At 39.8% G+C, this 23,157-nt stretch overlaps 1 protein-coding gene across 1 annotated transcript; it reads left to right on the forward strand.

Moving 5' to 3' along the window:
• Positions 1-9,323: 9,323 nt before the first annotated feature.
• LOC308285270 (uncharacterized protein) lies at positions 9,324-15,439 on the forward strand (the record flags this gene model as incomplete). Its single annotated transcript, XM_080725986.1, has 4 exons — positions 9,324-9,642; positions 12,040-12,108; positions 14,474-14,542; positions 15,327-15,439. 4 exons carry the CDS (start codon positions 9,324-9,326, stop codon positions 15,437-15,439), a joined length of 570 nt encoding a protein of 189 aa, XP_080582112.1.
• Positions 15,440-23,157: the final 7,718 nt, after the last annotated feature.

Consider the following 23,157-nt stretch of genomic DNA (forward strand, 5'->3'; position numbering starts at 1 on the left):
AGATTTTGTCCAAAAATCCTACAAATCGGTAGGCAGTATCTCGACAGTCATGTGATCGACACGGATCTGTCCGATTTTTCATATTCCATCCTGATTGGCTAAGATTGGCTTCCAAAGTTTGTAGGATTGAGCCGTTTGGAAAAAAATGCCTCAAATCCCAAACGCAAAGTGCAATTATCATGAAATCGCGCACACATGTTCCCACTAGGTCGAAGAAGAAACGCCACTTCAAATTTTTGAAAGCAGCCTCATGGTGGCGCTATAACAGGCCGATTTGTGGTTTTATCTATAACTCCACCGATCAGTTTCAAACTTTGTAAGCGCACTCCCTAGAGGCCAAGGAAAAACCCTTTCCCTGCATTTTTCACATCAGCCTTTTATAGCGCCACCAGGAGGCCGACTTATGTAAAACACAATTTCTCCTATTATTCCTTGAGATTTGATCCAAAAATCATGCAAATCGGTACACAGTATCTCCATAGTCATGTGATCAAGTCCGATCCGTCTGATATTTCATATTCCATCCTAATTGGCTAATATTGGCTTCCAAAGTTTGCGGGATTGCTCAGTTTTTGAACAAAATGCTTCAAATCAACGCAGCTTGCGATTACCGTGAAATTTGCCACACATGTTCCCACTATGTCAAGGAACAAATGCTACCCTTTTCATGTTGGCCTTTTATAGCGCCACCAGCAGGTAGACTTTAGTAAAACACATTTTTGGAACACAATGCCTCAAATCATGCATGCAGTGTCCGATTGCCATGAAAGGTCTAAGCCAGGTGAAGAACATATTCCAGCCTTTTTACATTGGCCTATTATACAGTAGCACCACCAGGACGCATGGCCTGGTGGAGACCTGTGCTCGGAAGAGCACTGCTTCTAGTTAAGTCTTCAGTCAATCAACAACTGTTTAACCCTTGCAAGGCAGCAATTGCCTTATAAAACCACAAGGTGGCGTAAGAGATTGAATACTTTATTATCAGTTTGCATTGAAATAGTTTGATTGATTGATTGAAGACTTTATTAGAAGTTTGCATAGGAAAAGGTACAGTTTCATGACGGTACAGTTCACTGGTACAAGGTCTACTAAAAGGAGATCCTAGAAAAGACTAAGCTTATTTCCACAGGAAACCATTCAAGTATCTCATATAACATTGAATGACAGACGAATAGAACACAGTACTATGCAATAGATATGTAAATAAAATAAAATGAAAGAACCAAAAAAAGAAAAAGAAAACAGTAAGTCTAAACAAACAGTAAGTATATACAAAGAAGGGGCAGGGGAGGGTAGGGTTGGGCTAGGTTAGTTTTTTTACCAGTTGCGAACGGCTGCTGCCTGTAAGTGTTTTTTCAGGGCAATTTTAAAGGATGCTAGTGATCCACACTCCTTTATGGCCTTCGGTAAGGCTTTGCAGGACAGTTCACTGATACAAGGTCTACTAATAATATAATACTATGATTTAAACCAATAGAAAGTGCAATGGCTTGTTTGCTTTCATTATTTATTATAATTAATAAATGACAATAAACACAGTACTGTGCATAGATAACAGTAGAAAAAGATACCAAAACATATTTACAGAGTGGAGCCTATAAGCCTATCACTTTTACACAGTTTGTTGTGTTCTAAAGTGTTTTTATTTTTCATGAATGTGTTACTAGATGTCATTACACACATCCATGTCATCGTTGTCCCACACAAGCCACCACACTCTGCTAAACAGATGTTATGCTTTTATGTGTTTTACCAAGTCAGTGCAGTCACTTTGATTGGCACTTGTGCTGATTCTGCTGAATGCTCACCCCGAAACATTATTTATGCGATTGTGGCTTGTGTGGGACAACCAAGGCATGGATGTGTTTGTAATGACAACTCATTCATGAAAAATAAAATCACTTTTGAACACAACAAACAGTGTAAAAGCGACAGGCTTATAGGCTCCACTCTATGCTATGAGAGCTGCTGGGAAACTGGACAACAGGAGCATTTCTACCTAATAGACCATATGGACAGTCATTTAGGATCAGTATAAGACCTAATAGACCCCATGGACAGTCATTTAGGAACAATATAAGACCTAATAGACCCCATGGACAGTCATTTAGGATCAATATGGATGGATGGATGGATAAGTAGGAACATGAGCCTAGATGTTTTTTAGTGTGGAGTTGTCCTTTAAGGATGGACTGTATTTTTATGAGTTGCAGCAGCCTGTAATTGACTACAGAGCGGTTTTAAAGGAGGATAAGGATTTGTATTCCACATTTTGCAGCATAACAGGAGAACGAATTTATCCGGCAAGCTTGTAGATCTGCTATTTTTAAACATGTTTGGAAAAGTGTTTTAAATCAATTAGAATAATGTAGATTATTTGTATATGTATACTGTGTGTGTGTGTGTGTGTGTGTGTGTGTGTGTGTGTGTGTGTGTGTTCACTCCACTCAGCTGAGCTGGCGGGGAAATCTCGCTTTTGCGAACGCCCATCATTTCGACCGGAGACTCACTCCATGGAGGTTAGGGTGAGGGTTAGAGTCGGGTGTAGAAAAGATGACATGTAGTAACAGCGACACGCTCCCGGGCTGGCAGTGTGCATGCGTGCGTGCAGCGTACAGACAGCCTATAAATTAAACCTTCCTGCTGTACTTGTAGTAATCATTATAAACTTTCTCTTTTCTGCTTGACATCAATTGTATTCTAACAAAGAGTTTCTGTACAAGGAATAATGATAAATATGATGTGAATCATATCATGTATGATTAATTAAACATTAATGAATAATGATAATATGATGTAAATCATAATTAAACAATGAATAATGATAATATGATGTAAATCATAATTAAACATTAATGAATAATGATAATATGATATAAATCATAATTAAACATTAATGAATAATGATAATATGATGTAAATCATATGGTGTCTTTTTAGGAGAGGTTTTAGTTGCAAACAGGAAGTGAAAGAAGCCTTAATGTTGAAAACAGGAAGTCATGACAGGATGTTGAGCTAAACCACACAAGTAACTGTTCATTATTTACTTAAGTACTGTACTCAAGTAAAATGTTGAGGTATTTGTACTTAACTGGAGTATTTCCAATTTCCAATACTTTTACTTCTACTCCACTACATCTCGGATGCAAATATTGTACTTTTACTCCACTGCATTTATTTGAAAACTTTAGTTTCTATGCTACTTTTCATCCATTCTATAATTAGGGAGGTCAGTCAGTAGGTCAGTCAGTAGGTCAGTCAGTCAGAATATGCATTTCCACCTTTCTCTCTTCAGCAACTGATCCCAATTTTCACATGGCATTGGCCATTATCATTATACAGACGATGACGGAGCCCGATTTCCATTTTTCCCAAATTCAAGCTATTTATTCGCGTTTTTATACCACTTCTGTTCAACTCAACTTCAGCCTGTTGTCAGGGCTACGGTCCGTTCCTCCAGGCCATGGGATCAAATTCACAACCACTGAAAAAATACCAAGCCACCAAAACACAAACTCTCATACTGGGAGTTGCTGTACAAAACGTCTCATAGCTGTTTACACAATGCTGTACCCCCTTCAACTGCATTCATCATTCATTTATTTGAATGTAATAGTTAGCTCTTGATGGGTAACTATTTTGCGTCTACAATGGACGGACATCATTTCTCTCCATTGTCGTGTTCACATATCTCTTCTGCAGTGTTCACATAGACCTATCTCTTCTGCACAGTCAGCATGTCTAGCGTGTCCACCGTTGCGTGGGTCTCAGTGCGATGCAATAACACTGTTGCAGTCTCTCTATACATATTTCTCTCTTCAGCACAGTCAGCCTGTCATTGCCACCGTTGCGTGAGTCGCACGCGCGATATACCCAGAGTATGGATATACCGTGAGTGCGTGTCATTCATGTTTGCGGTCTGTTGTCACGGTTACGGCCCGGTCCGCCCCCGTACCTCCGGCCCATGGGACCAGTTGCCTGGGATTTGTAAATCTACAATCTCCGAGTCCACGGCAGCCACACAACATCTGCCACTGGCACGCAAACACGATACGATTACGCAGAAGGACTCCGGATCCAACTGATGTTGTTCTCCATTGTCGTGTTCACATATCTCTTCTGCAGTGTTCACATAGACCTATCTCTTCTGCACAGTCAGCATGTCTAGCGTGTCCACCGTTGCGTGGGTCTCAGCGCGATGCAATAACACTGTTGCAGTCTCTCTCTCTCTCTCTCTCTCTCTCTCTCTCTCTCTCTCTCTCTCTCTCTCTCTCTCTCTCTCTCTCTCTCTCTCTCTCTCTCATATGTGGTTTGCCTGCATGCACGGGTCACTCATGCACCGGGTGCATTTGATGTGTGTCTTATCTTCCGACAGGTATGGCAAAATTATGTAGAGCAAGCGCATACATCCCCATACGTATATTCACCTAATTTAGCTGTTAATTATTTGTATCCATCAAAAAATATACACTCCTCCATGGGTTGCTCCTTACATTATGATGCTCCCACATATTCTCACGCACGCACCAGTTACAGTTACTTTCTCCATAACCCACACTCTGCACATATATTGGAGCACATATCTTCAAACGGGTAAGGTCTAGTATAAATTATTATTAAACGTACATTAACCACTTTATCCCTATTTTTATAGGCTATTTGAAAATAGCCGATCTACAAGCTCACAACGCATTGCACCACAACAGGTTGTGAGCTTTTAGATCTGCTATTTTCAAACATTTTGTACTTTTACTTTTGGTAGGCCTACTTTAGTTACATTTTGATGTCAACACTTTCATACTTGTCAAGTAAAATATGTGAGTACTTTTTTCCACCACTGCGCGCCTCGCACACACACACACACGCACAAACACACACACACACACACACACACACACACACACACACACACACATACACACACACACACACACACACACACACACACACACACACACACACTAACCACAACCACAGGGGAACAGAAACTGGTGTGTGTGTGTGTGTGTGTGTGTGTGTGTGTGTGTGTGTGTGTGTGTGTGTGTGTGTGGGGGGGGGGGGGGGGGGGTCAGTTGATAGTTCAGGTTGGGATCCGGTCAGGGTCTCCAACCGGAGAGGGAAACGCTGCGTGTGTGTAATGTGTGCTGCAGACCAGCGGATGTGGAAGGCGGGCTCTAAAAGCGGATCTCACTGCTCAGGATGGAAGGAGAAAAAGTGTGAGATAGAAAGTAAACAGAGTTTTATTTCCAGTGAAGCAACAAGGTTTAATCGTTACTCTTCACAGAGCAGCAGGAAGAGACAAGATGGCGTCTCGCTCGCTCTCACGGTTCTACTTCTCTACGTGATTTATCTCTACATGTCAAGGATCAACTGTTACAGGTTGGTAAAGTTATTCATCTATAATTAATTCAATAAACTGTTAGTAAATTGATTTATCTCTACATGTCAAGGATCAACTGTTACAGGTTGGTAAAGTTATTCATCTATAATTAATAATTATCTACTAGACCTCAGAGTTTGGGTTCTGAGGTGTTGGTAGAACTGCTGCTCACCAGTGAAAATGTGAGGAGCATTAGGGTTGGATGTTGTGGTTTGGCATTCAAGGAGTGTTTGTACAAAGTTTGGCATGGATATGGGGCAATGGTGGCGGAGATATGAGTAGGGGAAAAGTGTGACGTGACAGACAGACAGACAGACAGACAGACATACAGACAGACAGACAGACAGACAGACAGACAGACAGACAGACAGACAGACAGACAGACAGTGGAGGTTTTGATAGTAACTGCGACCTGATGGTCGCAATAAAATACAATAAATAAAAACACAAACATAAAACACGTTGTGGGCTTGTATCAGCTGTTAGGGTGGGACTCCTGGGCCACAGTAGCCTGTGATTGGCCTACTAGGACAGTATTCAGATTCAGCCTTTCTGAGAGTTTTATATTGAATATTGTTGATGTTATTGTTTAATTTAACTTAGTTTAAGTTAACAGATGCATGATGCTATTGTGCAGGTTCTATATTTATATATAGTTTACGTTAACAGATGCATGATGCTATTGTGCAGGTTCTATATTTATATATAGTTTAAGTTAACAGTGACATGATGCTATAGAATGTGTTTATATTTATACATAGTTTAAGTTAACAGACTGTTAACTTAAACTATGTATAAATATAAACACATTCTATAGCATCATGTCACTGTTACAGTGACATGATGCTATAGAATGTGTTTATATTTATAAATAGTATAAGTTAACAGATGCACGATGCTATTGTGCAGGTTCTATATTTATATATAGTATAAGTTAACAGATGCATGATGCTATTGTGCAGGTTCTATATTTATATATAGTATAAGTTAACAGATGCATGATGCTATTGTGCAGGTTCTATATTTATATATAGTTTAAGTTAACAGTGACATGATGCTATTGTGCAGGTTCTATATTTATAGTATAAGTTAACAGATGCATGATGCTATTGTGCAGGTTCTATATTTATATATAGTATAAGTTAACAGATGCATGATGCTATTGTGCAGGTTCTATAAGTTAACAGATGCATGATGCTATTGTGCAGGTTCTATTTATAAATAGTTTAAGTTAACAGATGCATGATGCTATTGTGCAGGTTCTATATTTATATATAGTTTACGTTAACAGATGCATGATGCTATTGTGCAGGTTCTATATTTATATATAGTTTAAGTTAACAGTGACATGATGCTATAGAATGTGTTTATATTTATACATAGTTTAAGTTAACAGACTGTTAACTTAAACTATGTATAAATATAAACACATTCTATAGCATCATGTCATGATGCTATAGAATGTGTTTATATTTATATATAGTATAAGTTAACAGATGCACGATGCTATTGTGCAGGTTCTATATTTATATATAGTATAAGTTAACAGATGCATGATGCTATTGTGCAGGTTCTATATTTATATATAGTATAAGTTAACAGATGCATGATGCTATTGTGCAGGTTCTATAATTATATATAGTTTAAGTTAACAGTGACATGATGCTATTGTGCAGGTTCTATATTTATAGTATAAGTTAACAGATGCATGATGCTATTGTGCAGGTTCTATATTTATATATAGTATAAGTTAACAGATGCATGATGCTATTGTGCAGGTTCTATATGTATATATAGTTTAAGTTAACAGATGCATGATGCTATTGTGCAGGTTCTATATTCATATATAGTATAAGTTAACAGAGACATGATGCTATTGTGCAGGTTCTATATTTATATATAGTTTAAGTTAACAGTGACATGATGCTATTGTGCAGGTTCTATATTTATATATAGTATAAGTTAACAGATGCATGATGCTATAGAATGTGTTTATATTTATACATAGTATAAGTTAACAGATGCATGATGCTATTGTGCAGGTTCTATATTTATATATAGTTTAAGTTAACAGATACATGATGCTATTGTGCAGGTTCTATATTTATATATAGTTTAAGTTAACAGATGCATGATGCTATTGTGCAGGTTCTATATTTATATATAGTTTAAGTTAACAGTGACATGATGCTATTGTGCAGGTTCTATATTTATAGTATAAGTTAACAGATGCATGATGCTATTGTGCAGGTTCTATATTTATATATAGTATAAGTTAACAGATGCATGATGCTATTGTGCAGGTTCTATATGTATATATAGTTTAAGTTAACAGATGCATGATGCTATTGTGCAGGTTCTATATTTATATATAGTTTAAGTTAACAGATGCATGATGCTATTGTGCAGGTTCTATATTTATATATAGTATAAGTTAACAGATGCATGATGCTATTGTGCAGGTTCTATATTCATATATAGTATAAGTTAACAGAGACATGATGCTATTGTGCAGGTTCTATATTTATATATAGTTTAAGTTAACAGTGACATGATGCTATTGTGCAGGTTCTATATTTATATATAGTATAAGTTAACAGATGCATGATGCTATAGAATGTGTTTATATTTATATATAGTATAAGTTAACAGATGCATGATGCTATTGTGCAGGTTCTATATTTATATATAGTTTAAGTTAACAGATGCATGATGCTATTGTGCAGGTTCTATATTTATATATAGTTTAAGTTAACAGATGCATGATGCTATTGTGCAGGTTCTATATTTATATATAGTTTAAGTTAACAGATGCATGATGCTATTGTGCAGGTTCTATATTTATATATAGTATAAGTTAACAGATGCATGATGCTATTGTGCAGGTTCTATATTTATATATAGTATAAGTTAACAGATGCATGATGCTATAGAATGTGTTTATATTTATATATAGTATAAGTTAACAGATGCATGATGCTATTGTGCAGGTTCTATATTTATATATAGTTTAAGTTAACAGATGCATGATGCTATTGTGCAGGTTCTATATTTATATATAGTTTAAGTTAACAGATGCATGATGCTATTGTGCAGGTTCTATATTTATATATAGTTTAAGTTAACAGATACATGATGCTATTGTGCAGGTTCTATATTTATACATAGTTTAAGTTAACAGATGCATGATGCTATTGTGCAGGTTCTATATTTATTTATAGTAAAAGTTAACAGATGCATGATGCTATTGTGCAGGTTCTATATTCATATAGTATAAGTTAACAGATGCATGATGCTATTGTGCAGGTTCTATATTTATATATAGTATAAGTTAACAGATGCATGATGCTATTGTGCAGGTTCTATATTCATATAGTATAAGTTAACAGATGCATGATGCTATTGTGCAGGTTCTATATTCATATATAGTTTACGTTAACAGATGCATGCATTGTGCAGGTTCTGTTCTAGCTGCTGGTCCTCCAGTCCAGTCAAGATGAGTGCTTCCATACCTGCTTGCTCTCCTTGGGTTAAATCAGCACCATCGGCCAGGATCTTTGCTCACTTCCTGCTCTTGGTTCTGTGGTGTATGGATTCCTACCTTCACTCACCACAGAACCTCCACCAAATAGAGTCAGATAATTATCTTTGAGAACAGAAGGAGTCCCACAACGCCTTCTACCTGCATGACGGGACCCAACGCAAACATCTTGTTTTCGGTACAGCCGCTATCTTCTCCACGTTAACATCAAACCCGGATCGGAAGAATAAACCCCTGTCTGGCAAGTTTGATAGAAGGACATTGATTTTCCTTTTCCTGCTACGATCGGGAGACGTGCAACTAAACCCTGGTCCAGACACTCCCAGCCAAGCAGCTGTGAGTTTGACCAAGGATCAGCCGATCTCACCTCAAGCTAATGTTGCTACCGTGACAATACCAACAATGGTGATCAACGCAGGCGTCCGCAGTCGTTCGCGAATCCCTGTCCCTGTCAAACACAGCTCCATCGGGACGCGACGGAAGGAACTGTCATGTCCGACCGAGGGTGTCAACACGGCTGAGTACGATGGTCCAGGGACCCCCGCGGCACCTTCACAGCTAACAGGGGAACACAAAGTGATCAACGCAGGCGTCCGCAGTCGTTCGCAAATCCCAGTCAAACTCAGCTCCATCGGGAGGCGACAGAAGAAACCGCCGTGTCCGACCGTGGGACGCTACACGGCCGAGAAGGACGATCCAGATTGCACCATGGCAGAACACGGTAAGATTCACTTTTTGACCTTCTCAGAGACCAAGCTTGATGACTCAATGATGGAGTTGAAATAGAAAACTATCAGTCATCAGCAATGATAACCCTTAAGGCCCATTCCCACTGGGCCAGATAACACGTAAAAAAATCTCTTTCTCCAGATATTTTTCCATTCAAAGTGGATGGTAGATACAGATAAAAAAAAATATCTACCACAGATATTTGCCACAGATACTTTTATCTGTGGCAAATATATATATTTTTTTATCAGTATCTACCATCCACTTTGAATGGAAAAATATCTGGAGAAAGAGATTTTTTTTTTTATCTGTTATCTGGCCCAGTGGGAATGGGCCTTAACCCTAACCTATAAGGATCGCATAGCTCTTCAAACTGTATGGGTGGAAAGTACACAAAAAATGTACTAATTGTAATTTGAACTTTTTCTCAGATTTGTAATGATTTAAATAGGAAAACTACTGGTATATTCTATCCACTGATCCTGCTATATGTCATATGTTTAAAAACACATAAAAGACCCCAGAATTGAAGAGACTCACTGGTCGGAGCAGAGTGTTACTGTAGGCATTGATGGGCAGGGCAGTAGCTAGCTACAAGTAGCTATGCTACATAGCTTAACTACATGTCTAAGTAGTGTAACAGAAATTTGCTACATTTCTGTGGTGATAGCTTGTAGTTTAGTTTAGTTATTTTTAATGTAGCTTACTACATTAAATCTCTGTAATATGTCATTAGGTCGAACACCCTTTGGATCGACCACCAAACTCTAACCCAAACCCTAATCCTAACCTCAGTAAAACTATGCCTAACTCTAACCCTAACCCTAAACCTAACCTCAGTAAAACTATGCATAACTCTAACCCAAACCCTAATCCTAACCTCAGTAAAACTATGCCTAACTCTAACCCTAACCTCAGTAAAACTATGCCTAACTCTAACCCTAACCCTAAACCTAACCTCAGTAAAACTATGCCTAACCCTAACCCTAATCCTAACCTCAGTAAAACTATGCCTAACCCTAACCCTAATCCTAACCTCAGTAAAACTATGCCTAACCCTAACCCTAATCCTAACCTCAGTAAAACTATGCCTAACTCTAACCCTAACCCTAAACCTAACCTCAGTAACCGTGACGCGGGTGATTATCTAACCTGCCGACGCTGTTCGACCCAACGGGAGTTCGACCTATGGGGCAGTCCCCTTTTTCTCATCATGACAAACAAAAGATTTTTTGTTTATGAACAGAGATGTCTACTAGACCAAAGACCACCTCTGCTTCCAAGAAGGCTGTCCCAGATGCTTCACGTGTTCAAGGTAAGATAAGTGAGATTGTTGGAACTTGATTTTACCAAAACTAAACCTTTTACAATCTCACAATGCGCTCACAATGAGCTTGGATTTTTTTTATTATTATTATTATTATTATTTTTTTTTTTTAATGTTTTCTCCAGAATAGACTCTGTAGTTTGTATGATTAAAACTCCTTCTGTACACATGATACGTTTACAACATGTCCTATGTGTTTATGAACCCCTCATTGTTTCTGTCTCGGTGACTCAGTTTGTGTCCATTTAGAACATGTATTGGTGCATCATATAATCTTTATTTCCCCCCACAGAGATGTCTACTAGACCAAAGACCACCTCTGCTTCCAAGAAGGCTGTCCCAGATGCTTCACGCGTTAAAACTAAACCATTTACCGGTACAATCTCACAACGCATTTTAGGTTGTCTATTTTTTGAAAATGTTTGCTCCAGAACAGAGACTCTAGTTTGTAAGGCATAACGTCAGTGGTCATTATCGAGAAATAAAATCCAACAGGATGTTATCCCATTTATTAAATAACTAAACGACCAAACAAAATATTTCCTTGCTTACATTAGTGAAAATATTCCAAAAGTGTTGCACTGGGCATCTGCCGAGCGCAGCATCACCTCTGCAAACAAGGAAGTGTTGCACTGGGCATCTGCCGAGCGCAGCATCACCTCTGTAAACAAGGAAGTGTTGCACTGGGCATCTGCCGAGCGCAGCATCACCTCTGTAAACAAGGAAGTGTTGCACTGGGCATCGAGTGCAGCATCACCTCTGTAAACAAGGAAGTGTTGCACTGGGCATTTGCCGAGCGCAGCATCACCTCTGCAAACAAGGAAGTGTTGATCAGATAAAATCCATTTTAGCGATTGACCAATCAAAATCAAGCATTCAACCAAGCTGTGTAATACGTAATGTTTAAAACGCCTTCTGTATAGTTACAAACATTTAAAACTATACTCTTAATGCAAGCACACGTGATACATTTACAACATGTCCTATGTGTTTATGAACCTTCATTCTTTGTGACCATTTAGAACATAGAACATATCATAGAATCTTTGTTTCCCCCCACAGAGATGTCTACTAGACCAAAGACCACCTCTGGTTCCAAGAAGGCTGTCCCAGATGCTTCACGTGTTCAAGGTAAGAGAAGTGAGATTATAACACCTTGATTTGTCTTTACCAAAACGAACACATTTATAATCTCACACAGGCCTGGAATTTCATCGTTTTAGGGCCAAGGCCACTTGGCCGTCTGTGTTTTTTCATTTTCTGAGGGCACACCCGAGGGCACACCCGCAAAAGTCCATTGAAAGAATTCATTTAATTTAAAGGTTAAGGATGACTTTAAATGTAATACGCTGACTATCTGTAGTGAAATAAATACATGGTACTTACAATCTGATCCATGCTCAGCTCTGCACCAAAGTTACTAGATTGGTTAAAGATGGGGACTCCCCAATTAGGTTACAATGTTACTCTGTGCAGACTAGTGCTTGCTCTGCCATCATATTAACTTACTGTTTCGTGATTTTTGCATATTAATCAGGAACAATCTAACAACAAATAGTTAATATGATGGCAGAGCAAGCACTGCACAGATAGCAAGTCTTTGTACACAGTAAGGTTGCAACTAGGGATGCCCCGATCAGGGTTTTTTTGCTCCCGATCCGATACCGATCAAATATTATTACTTCCGATTCGATCCCGATCTTTCCCGATCCGATCTTTTGGCAAGGCATTAAGAAAAAAAAATTCTATTCATTCTATCACTTAGTGCAGCACTGAATCAACAAATTAAAAACAAAGCTTATGAGTAGTGTATAGTGATATAGGCCTACTAGTGCAGTGTTTCTCAATCATTGTGCAGCGGACCTTTGGTGTGGCCTTTGAAATTTGGCAGTGAAGTCAAGATTTAAGGACTTTTAAAACCTGTTTAATACCTCAAAAAATAAAATAAAATAGACCATTACAGCATCAAAAATAATCAACAAACTATATAAAAACTGGTAAAACATTGGCCATTTTTAAAGTTGAAACAAAATAAGTTAAGAACCAATTAACCAGTCTGCTTTAAAAGTATGCAGTAGCAGCTAGTTCAGTGGTTCTCAACCTTTTCAGGCCGTGACCCCCAAAATAATCATATTTTAACTGGGGACCCCCGACCCTGAAGAGTTGAGGAAGTATATTTTGTATAACACGGTTCTATTGTGAAAATAGCAGATCTACATGCTCACAACGCCTCGCAACGCGAGGCGTTGTGAGCATGTAGATCGGCTATTTTCACAATTTCTGGCTTTAATATTTGACAATTTGGCCAATGTTTAATTTGTCATTTTAGAGGTATTAAAAAGTCCTTAATTTTTCACTTTCGGAATGTGCAGATACCCTCTACATTTGTTTACTGTTGAGAGAGAAAACAATGTTGCACATTAACTTAATCATCTGGGGACCCCCCCAAAATAATTTGAGGACCCCCCTGGGGGTCCCGACCCACAGGTTGAGAACCACTGAGCTAGTTGACAGTGCAGAGAGACATAATTGCCTTCCTTTGATCCATTAGCAAGGGGCCAATTACTACTTATTGGCATCAGCTGCCAGCTGTACACAGAGTCTGACACAATCACCTTCCCTCTGCAGTGCTCTGTCTGTCTCATTTCTCCAAAAGCCCTTGAATATGATTGAAAATGATTAAGGATTACTGTGATTATGGTAAGCTTACATTTCATATCGCATTCACCTTACCTGTAACTTTCAGTACTCCCAGAAAAAAAAAAAATATATATATATATATATATATTTATTTTTTTTTGATTTTTTTTCCCCGATCTCCGATCTTATAAAAACGGCCATATCGGCGGCCGATCCGATCACGTGATCGGGATCGGGCAACCCTAGTTGCAACCCTTGAATATTGTTACCGTGGATGTAATCAATCCAGTTGTTTGATCCAAGATGGCCGCGGTGTGAATAAGGTCAATAGCAATGACTACAGTCACAATATAGAGCTATTTAACACTGTTACTGAACACTCAATAGCAATGATTACTGTCACAATATATAGCTATATTTCTATCTCGTGGCTCAGTTTGTGACCATTTATTTTAGAACAAGTATATGTTTGTCATAGAATCTTTAATTGTTTTCCCCCACAGAGATGTCTACTAGACCAAAGACCTCTGGTTCCAAGAAGGCTGTCCCAGATGCTTCACGTGTTCAAGGTAAGTGAAAAGAGATTATAAAACCTCCATTTGTCTTTACCACAAAAAAAAAAAAAAACATTTACAATGTTTGCTCCAGAATAGACTCTCTAGTTTGTATGGTTAAAACATCTTCTGTATAGTTACACACATTAAATAGTCTTAGTCTTAATGCAAGCACACGTTGATACATTTACAACATGTCCTATGTGTTTATGAACCCCTCATTGTTTCTGTCTCTGTGACTCAGTTTGTGTCCATTTAGAACATGTATTGGTGTGTCATAGAATCTTTATTTCCCCCCACAGAGATGTCTACTAGACCAAAGACCACCTCTGGTTCCAAGAAGGCTGTCCCAGATGCTTCACGTGTTCAAGGTAAGTGAGATTATAACACCTTGATTTGTCTTTACCAAAACAATCTCATGTACGCATTTACAATCACATGTTGGTCATGTGTTTAAAACACATTAGCCGGGGAGCCACTGGGCCAAAATGAGAGAGGACCTGTGATGTCATGACATACTCCAAATTTTTGTTTGTCCTATTAATTTGGTCAATAAGGTACACAGAATGAGAGGCCTGCTCTGCCGGAAATCCTGCGAAAAAAAGTTTCCCATTGACTTCACTATACTGGAAAAAAACACACCAAAAAAAGTAGCATGTGAGGGGTCAAACTAAGGGTTCTTCATGATTCTGAATCCATTGCAAGCATTTGTTTTGCATGAAAAACATTCCTTGGGCTAGATTTCAGCCTCTCAAATAATGTGAAAATGTGTGAACTATTCCTTTAAGCCACAAGCAACCATATCTTTTTAGAGTGTGCTCTGAGTACTACTGGCCAATCACAGAAGGGCTGCTCCAGCAGCCTGCTGGACAGATGTTGATATATTAGACTTTGTGAGAGAGGGACTCCTCAGAGATCTCTCCGGAGTGCAGCTGAAACTTGTTGGTTTCAGTTGGACGCTGTCTTCTAGCTTGCTGTGGATGCAACTTTATGTTGTGAAATATCAGGCTTGTATTCTGTTTACTTTCATGCATTTGCTGTTCATATGTTTATATATTCATGTGGGGAATCTACCCTGTGTAATCATTAAACAATGCTGAGTTGTAATAGCTGAACTGTGCTCCTGTGTAAACGTCTCATAACTGGACTATTTAGGATATAGGACGACGCATCAGCTGGTGACCCTCGACGTCTATCCTGTCTGGAGTCCAGGCGTCCAGTCCAGGAGACTTTTCGGTCCATTGGGGACCCATCCGCAGGTTTTTTAGCAATATTTGATGGTACAATTTAGGGATCCCTGAAAAAATGCATGTATATGCTTAGTATAGTTAATTGTACCATGTAAAGTATTGTACGAAAACTGCATTATACCAAATTTAGGTCAATGATAGTATTGTTTTTAGAGTGTAGAGATAATGACATGAATTATGAACAGCATCTGATTTGTTGTGTGGATTTGGATGGTGACGTTTGAGATCACATTTACCAGTAATGCTTTGAGGTCATAGGGTGTAGATTTGCCTGGTGAAGTCTGAGATAAAGGTCAAATTTGAGTTAAATGCTTAGACAAGGTGTGGTATAGATTTTTGAATAGCATTTGAATAATTTCTGTGCAAACTTAAGTCTTTTAATCTCATTGCACCATATTATATTGAGAACTGTATGAGAGACTTTTGTCTGTATGTTTATTAGCTCTTTTGAATCGATTTTAATAATAGTTAACAACAGGAGATAAAAAAAATATATGCTCTATACGCTGGAGAAGGTAGCAGCGGTGAGGCGATTGTCTCGATCAAAAAATATATGCTCTATACGCTGGAGAAGGTAGCAGCGGTGAGGCGATTGTCTCGATCAAAAAATATATGCTCTATACGCTGGAGAAGGTAGCAGTGGTGAGGCGATTGTCTCGATCAAAAAATATATGCTCTATACGCTGGAGAAGGTAGCAGCGGTGAGGCGATTGTCTCGATCAAAAAATATATGCTCTATACGCTGGAGAAGGTAGCAGCGGTGAGGCGATTGTCTCGATCAAAAAATATAGCTCTGTACGCTGGAGGAGGTAGCAGCGGTGAGATTTATCGTCTCGATCAAAAACAAATGTTAAATGCTCTTTACGTTGGAGATGAAGTACGAACGGTGAGACTGCTAGTCGCTCAGCCTCGAAGTAAAAAGATAAGCGACAGGTTTTGATACTATATATATATGTTTTTGTTTTCCTTCCTCCAACTTTCAGACAAGCACATGGATGCTGTTGAGTGCTGCTGAGTTCCTGTCCTTGTGAAAAGAACCAGTTTAGGGTGTGGTCCCTTTGAGGGGTAAGTGACGAGGGAAAGGTTTATGGGTTAGATTCTATAGGATAGACTGGGTAGGCGCACCCACTTATAATTCATAGGCTGTGGCAAACACGGTTCCATAAATGGCTCTCAATCGTTTGTGTCTTAGAACAGTCCGTTTTTGAGTCATTATATTTTATCAGGTTTGCCGCAAAACACAAAGCTGATGTGATTGGGGTGGGGTTTGTAGGGAAATACTGATACTGTTTTCCGTGGGTATGACAGGTCAAACATGCCACAAATCGTAGGATTTGAGGACGAAGTTGTTTGACAACTCATATTCGCTCCGAAATAAATTAATATTTGTTTATTGATTTGTTTTGAGCTAGCGGCGTGTAGCGACGTAAGTCCTGTGACAGCAGGCAAACCTAGGGTTTTGACGGGGTGGAAGAGATTTGCAGTTGTAAAAAATAAGAAATAAAAACGATTGACAGACAGCAGACACTTGGGAAAAAATCAGGAAGAACCTCTCTCCAATCCTTTGAAATCTTCAACATGGCCACTACTTTTGATGAAATCTTAAACATGGCCACTACGTTTGAACAGCAGTTCATTTTATATGGAAGGAGCATTGACTCCACACATGGGACAAAGGCTATTTCCCTTCTCCATTGGACCAATCGCTTATTGACAGAATGGAAGAATGAAGGAATTCTGATCTTAACCTTACACCCTCGTGAATGTGGCTGTGTACAGACTGACCCCCACCATTGGCCTGTCACAAGAGATCAAATATGCCAAATACATAAATTCGAGGAGGAGCGTTGGCGGTTTGCCAAAGAAGGTACGAAGAAAACTGTATTTTCTAGCAGTACAGAGGAATACGTTGAGAAGCGCTATCAAGTCTCCAACCTTTTCTATCAAAGACTGTTATTGACTTCTCCTGAGAAAAAATCTAAAGCACAGCTGACATGTGAAGTGCTTTATCAGGATCTGTCCGAGCTGGGTCCGCCTCCCCCGCCTTATGCTTCTGCTTCCCCTCGCACACCCATGGCTATTTTCGATGATGCACGATCTAACTTACAGTGTCAGGACTTTGTTGTTACAAATCCTGTCGAAGTGACAAACAATGAGGTGGACATAGGCAGTGACAGTGTGAGTACCACACACATTACGGTTGGGTTAACCATCCCTGAGCTGTTCAAGCACATTCTAGAACAGCAACAGATCTTGCAGCGAGCCAGTAGCATGGTGCAGGAAGTGTGTCAAAATCTGCTTCGCCTTCCTGCTGCAGGGAATATGATTGAGGGCTTGAGAATCCCTATAACATCACCACAACAGGCTGACATACTGCAGGAGTTCAGCTCTGGTGTGCAGATTCCAAGCATGCCAAGGCATAAATCTGTCCTTAGCTCACAGTCCAGCTTGCATGAGATACCAGCAATGTTGAGCCATGGTGATGCAGAGCACAAACTGTCCTTTGACGAAAACACCAAAGTACCCAGTGGCCAGTTTCCAGTAAACTTTGACCATCACATAGGCAGACAGGTTTATGAGCCATGGTCACTCCTGGATCTTGAAGCCTACGTGTGCAAGTTACCCTCTCTGTCTAGTGGTGTTAATGTGTGGATAACAGAATTGAACCGCTTGACAGCCCATGAGGAAGTTGCAGTGAGAGATCTTCGGGCCATTTTGGGTCGAATCAAAGGTACTATGTGGTTAACTCGATTTGAAAATACTGCAGGAACCATGCAGATAGCAGACACATCTTTGCTTGCCCAAGTCTGCACACAATTTTGGGATGCACTCCGTTTAGAGTTTCCCATGAAGACGGATGTGGCCTTAATGCGTACGTTTAAAATGAAAGCAGCAACATCAGGGTCTTAACACGCAGCAATACGCACGTTTACTGCAGAACACAGAATGCTGGCATTGTCATGAGTTTGGTCACCTCCATCATTCGTGTCCACTAGGGTGGTCACCAGTAGGACCTGTGAATGGAGGTCCTGAGGAGGAGGGCTTTTCCGGTAACCCTGTACAGGACTCCCAAATTGATATGTAGGCATATTTTCAAAATATTTTGTGCCAACCAGGGACCACAAGATGATTCCAGATTGTTTACACTTTTTGTGAACCTAACCCTAACGCTAACACTAACGATAACCCTAACCACCGTCGGACTGCTGCCCCGCCGGACTAATGGGACCAATATTCTCACCTTGACAGCCACCCATAGTCACATGTTTGGTACAACAGCAGCCATTAGGCATAATGGGTGGCTGTGTGTATGTCTGTAGCCTGTAGCCTTTTTCCTCAGCGTTTTGCCATAGCAAAATGTGTGTGTGTGTACTGTAGCATAGCCTGTGCATCCTAGACTTGGATCCAAGTCTGAGGATGTTATGCAGGCACGACCACCGCTCACTTCACATTGGGTGTGATTTCCTTTTTTCTTGTAGACTGTACCGTAGGTGCATGGCCCTGAGACAGCTGCTGGTGGAAGGGGAGGACAGGCGAGAAGGGCATAGTGGCCACTTTGTTTTATTGCTGGAAGTAAGAGATAAGGTTTTTGACATTTAATGAGCGCAGGAGAACAGGAGAGGTTTAGCAACCTAATACTCAACTGTGAGGGGGGCAGGGCAGTCTGATGTGTGAATGTTATAGCGCTGTAAATGAACCTTTTTGTATCATTCAATATTGCGGCTGAGTCAAAGTGAATTGATCTTTTGAGTCTTCAATTCCGCTGGGTTTTAGTCATAAGGCCATATGTGAATCCCAAAGATCGCAATACATGTGTCTGTCATGTAAAAGTCTTGTTAAGTGTTAAATGTTTGTGTGTAGGCCTACAGAGTGTGAGTGTGTCCAAGTGGTATAGAAAGAAAGAAAGAAAGAGAGAGAGAGAGAGAGAGAGAGAGAGAGAGAGAGAGAGAGAGAGAGAGAGAAAGAGAGAGAGAGAGAGAGAGAGAGAGAGAGAGAGAGAGAGAGAGAGAGAGAGAGAGAGGGTGAGCGATGTGTGTGTGTGTGTGTGTGTGTGGGAGTGAGTGCATGTGTGTGAGGAGAGCAAGGGAAGATTCCTCTGCATTCCTCCTGTCACTAACAAAACCTCGTATGTGTAGTGTTAGTGCATGATTGAGTACACTTCAAACAGCATAACAGTACTGTTATACTTTATAGATTGAATGGAGGGTGTTGTTGGGGTCTGCAGGCCCCAACATGCAACACTGCTTTATTTTGACCATGGTGCCCCACTTAATAATTTATTAAATCAATCAGAAGCCAAATTGAAGTATTTGGGATATGTGATTCAGTGAAGGGCAAAACCCTATCCAAAAGTAATTTAATAGTTATGTTGAAAACAATAGAGGAATTAAGTGCACAAATGTGCTCTTATGAATAAATGATTACCCAAATTCTATGTATACTGGGTCAAAATGTTTATCAGGACAAGTAGAAGTATAGGAAGTACTTTTCTTAGTCATATTGAATTATAAAACATAGCAGTTATGGAAGCCTTGTTGCATTTTAGAAACAACAGCTAACCGGAATGTACTCAGTACTTTTCAGCCTTCCTAGAAATTTACTCCAGTAAAATATTTTGTCTTGGAAATGTACACGAGTAAGAGTAATAAGCAGCGAAACAATTAGATTAGTACAGATCCTAGGTGCAGACCTCAGTTATTACAGTGCTTCAAGGTCAGGTCTTTTACTCCCTAAACATTCCCACAGTGCTTGGTTTGTGGGACCCGTACCTCCCACACATGCATGCGTTTGTATTAGAGGTCTTCGGACCTGCCCGAGATCCGAAATTACCCGCGATCCGAACCGCCCCGAGCCGGGTAACGGGGCCGTTTTCGAGCTTTTACCGCGGGGCGGGCCGGGGCCGGGGCCGGGGCCGGGGCCGTCTGCCCCGGTTCCCCGGGTATCTCCTGTTACCCGAGTGGAGCCGAGACAGGCCGAGATTGAAGTGAAAGCGAACGCAACAACTGCACCAAATAGATAACGCCACACGATGGCACTAAAGATGCAGCATGTAATCTGTTGCATTGGTTGTGAGAACTGACTCACTCAGTTACAACAACAGTTGGATTGTTATTATTATCAAAGATATTAACGTAACGTTTTGGTTAACGGTTTACAATGGAGTTGTCATTGCGTGTTGTCATGCTCTGCAGAGCAAAATGGACACTCAAAGCAGAAAGATATAATGAACAACACATGCGACAGAAAACGATAGCATTAGCATTGGCTAGCCAAAGAAGAAGGAATAAAAACATGGATTTATTTGTATTTACAAACTGTCCGCATTGACTTACTGGTCTGGGAAAAGATCATCTTTTGGCGAGAGGCACAGCGCCGCTGACAGCAACAGCAGCACCGTGGCGACGTTAGGTAAGAAATATGTCTGATACAACTCTTAATATAATAACGTTGGCATTCTTTCATTTCGGGGCGACAGGTTCGGGTCTCGGATCTCCCGTTCTGCTCGGGTTTCGGATCCAATTTTTCTAATAACAGGCGGGGCCGTTCGGATCGGATCCATCACGTCTCGGGGCTGATCGGGTAACGGTTCTCAAATTCCAAATGATAGACGGGGCCATATGGGTCCGGGTCCATTTCCCCCGGGTCCTTTTGGGTTCGGGTAGTTCAAATTGGACCCGTGAAGACCTCTAGTTTGTATGCGTGTACTCCCTAAATTCCAGCTAACAGTGCAGGCAGAAGATTTAGAATTATGCTTGTAGAAATGCCATGGAAACTTTCAGCACAATATTGCGTGTGGCCTTCATTATTTTATTTATTTATTTTATTTTATGATTTGAGTACAAAGGGGCCCCAATGCAAACAAGCCAATATATTTCTGTGGGTTTAAAACCTTTTAGTGGTACTTATATAAGTGAACTCTACCCCCCCCCCCCCCCCTCATCTACCCCCCGTCATTGTAACCACTTGCTCAGGTTATGTGTAGTATCATTCCCCATAATGATGAAGAATAAACTCATTTGATTCAACAATATGTAGGCCTACTCCTTAACTTGTAAGAGCCCAGAGTGACAGCTGTCTGTCTGCCTGATGAGAATCTCAAAAGTAGCCTATGGCATTAGTGACTGCCTCACCAACGGCCCACTGACCAATGAATATTGGATTTATTAGCCTCAGATCAAAACATCATAGCTGTAATTTATAGATGATATAGAATTTTAAAGGAAATAATAATTGCATCGACTGTCTATCCTGCTGCTGCTGTATACTGAAGGCAGGACAGGATCGTTTCTGATTTAGTGGCTGAATTGTTGATAAGAATGTGCTAGGATTCAGCTCTGGGGGCGCCGATCTGCAGGATCACAGTGCTTCTCAAAAGCGGTGTGTTGTGTGCTTGCAGATCGGCGTTCACAAGTATTATATAAATCACGCGATGCAAACAGAGCTGTATTGTTGAGGGCAATCACCTTGTTATTTTTATTTATTTTATTATTATTATTATTATTATTATTATTACCCTTATTTATTTTTATTTTTTTTCAGTGACTGTACTATATTGTAGGGCTATATACCTATGTTGCTTACTGTGGTTCTTTACTATCATATATAAGGTTTTATTGTTATTTTTATTTCATCTATGTACTTGTGTTTGTCCATGGCAGGGCAATCGGAGGGGGTATATGTACCATTATGGTGCAGAAGAGTGTACAGTTTACAGTTTGCAGGTTAGGCATTTAGCAGACGCTTTTAATCCAAAGCGACTTACAATAAGCAGATAACGCCGCGATAATAAACAAGATAATATGTCAGTACATCATCAACAAGATAACAAATGCAAATGGATATCTATCTAAAAAAAAAAGGAAAAAAAAAAAAAAAAAGTGTAGAAGCCAAGGGGATTATAGGTAAATGTCCTGTGTGTTTGACATGCGTAAGCTACATACACACATTCCTGGTTAGACCACATGAATAGGTTGTGTTGTTTTTGTTTGGCAATAGTTGGATTGTTGTATTTTATTTCATTTTGTTTGTGTTTTTACTGAGCCCTGACCATTTTGTAGATGTTAGTTAACTTAAGTGGACAGTTATCCATGGGTTTGCTGTGTCCAAACTTGTAAGCTTGTGTCATGTGATCAGTCTCAGATAGTGGAGGGAACATGGTAAAAATACCCACTCTTAGGCTATATGATTCCCCTTTTAGATGTTGTAGGTCATAATACCTTTGCTATGTGCAAAAGCTCTCTCCCTATGATGATTACAACTACAGTTGACTATATGCATAGATCTGCTAATGACAATGACACAATATTTATGTTGTAGTTTTAAGTTTTATTATTATTATTATTTTATTTGTTGTTGTTGTTTGTTTGTTTTTGTAACCCCGTTGAGGTTTTAAGTTCATTGAATTTTATAAAGGAGGGTGTCTGTAACCTTTTTGAAAATGTAGGGCTAGGGCCATCTTTTTCTTTTTCAGATGTGCCGTGTCAACAAAGTTTTAATGACACCCCATAGTAAAAAATCTCTCATGTTTTGATGTCGGGACAGTGTTATAATGATCATTAGACTCGGAGCAATAACCCACCCGACTCCCTCCCCGGTCCCTGGCCAGAGGTCAGGGTTTTATTGACATTTATTGACATTCTATGCCCCCGGTGAATAACTAAAGTAACTAAATAACTGGAATGAGTGTGTCTTTTGAACGGTTCTTTGAAAGGAACGGATCCCAGAGCTCTGGCTCA

The sequence above is a fragment of the Nannobrachium achirus genome, assembly GCF_963921795.1.
Source record: "Nannobrachium achirus genome assembly, chromosome: 5".
NCBI classification, from domain to species: Eukaryota; Metazoa; Chordata; class Actinopteri; order Myctophiformes; family Myctophidae; genus Nannobrachium; species Nannobrachium achirus.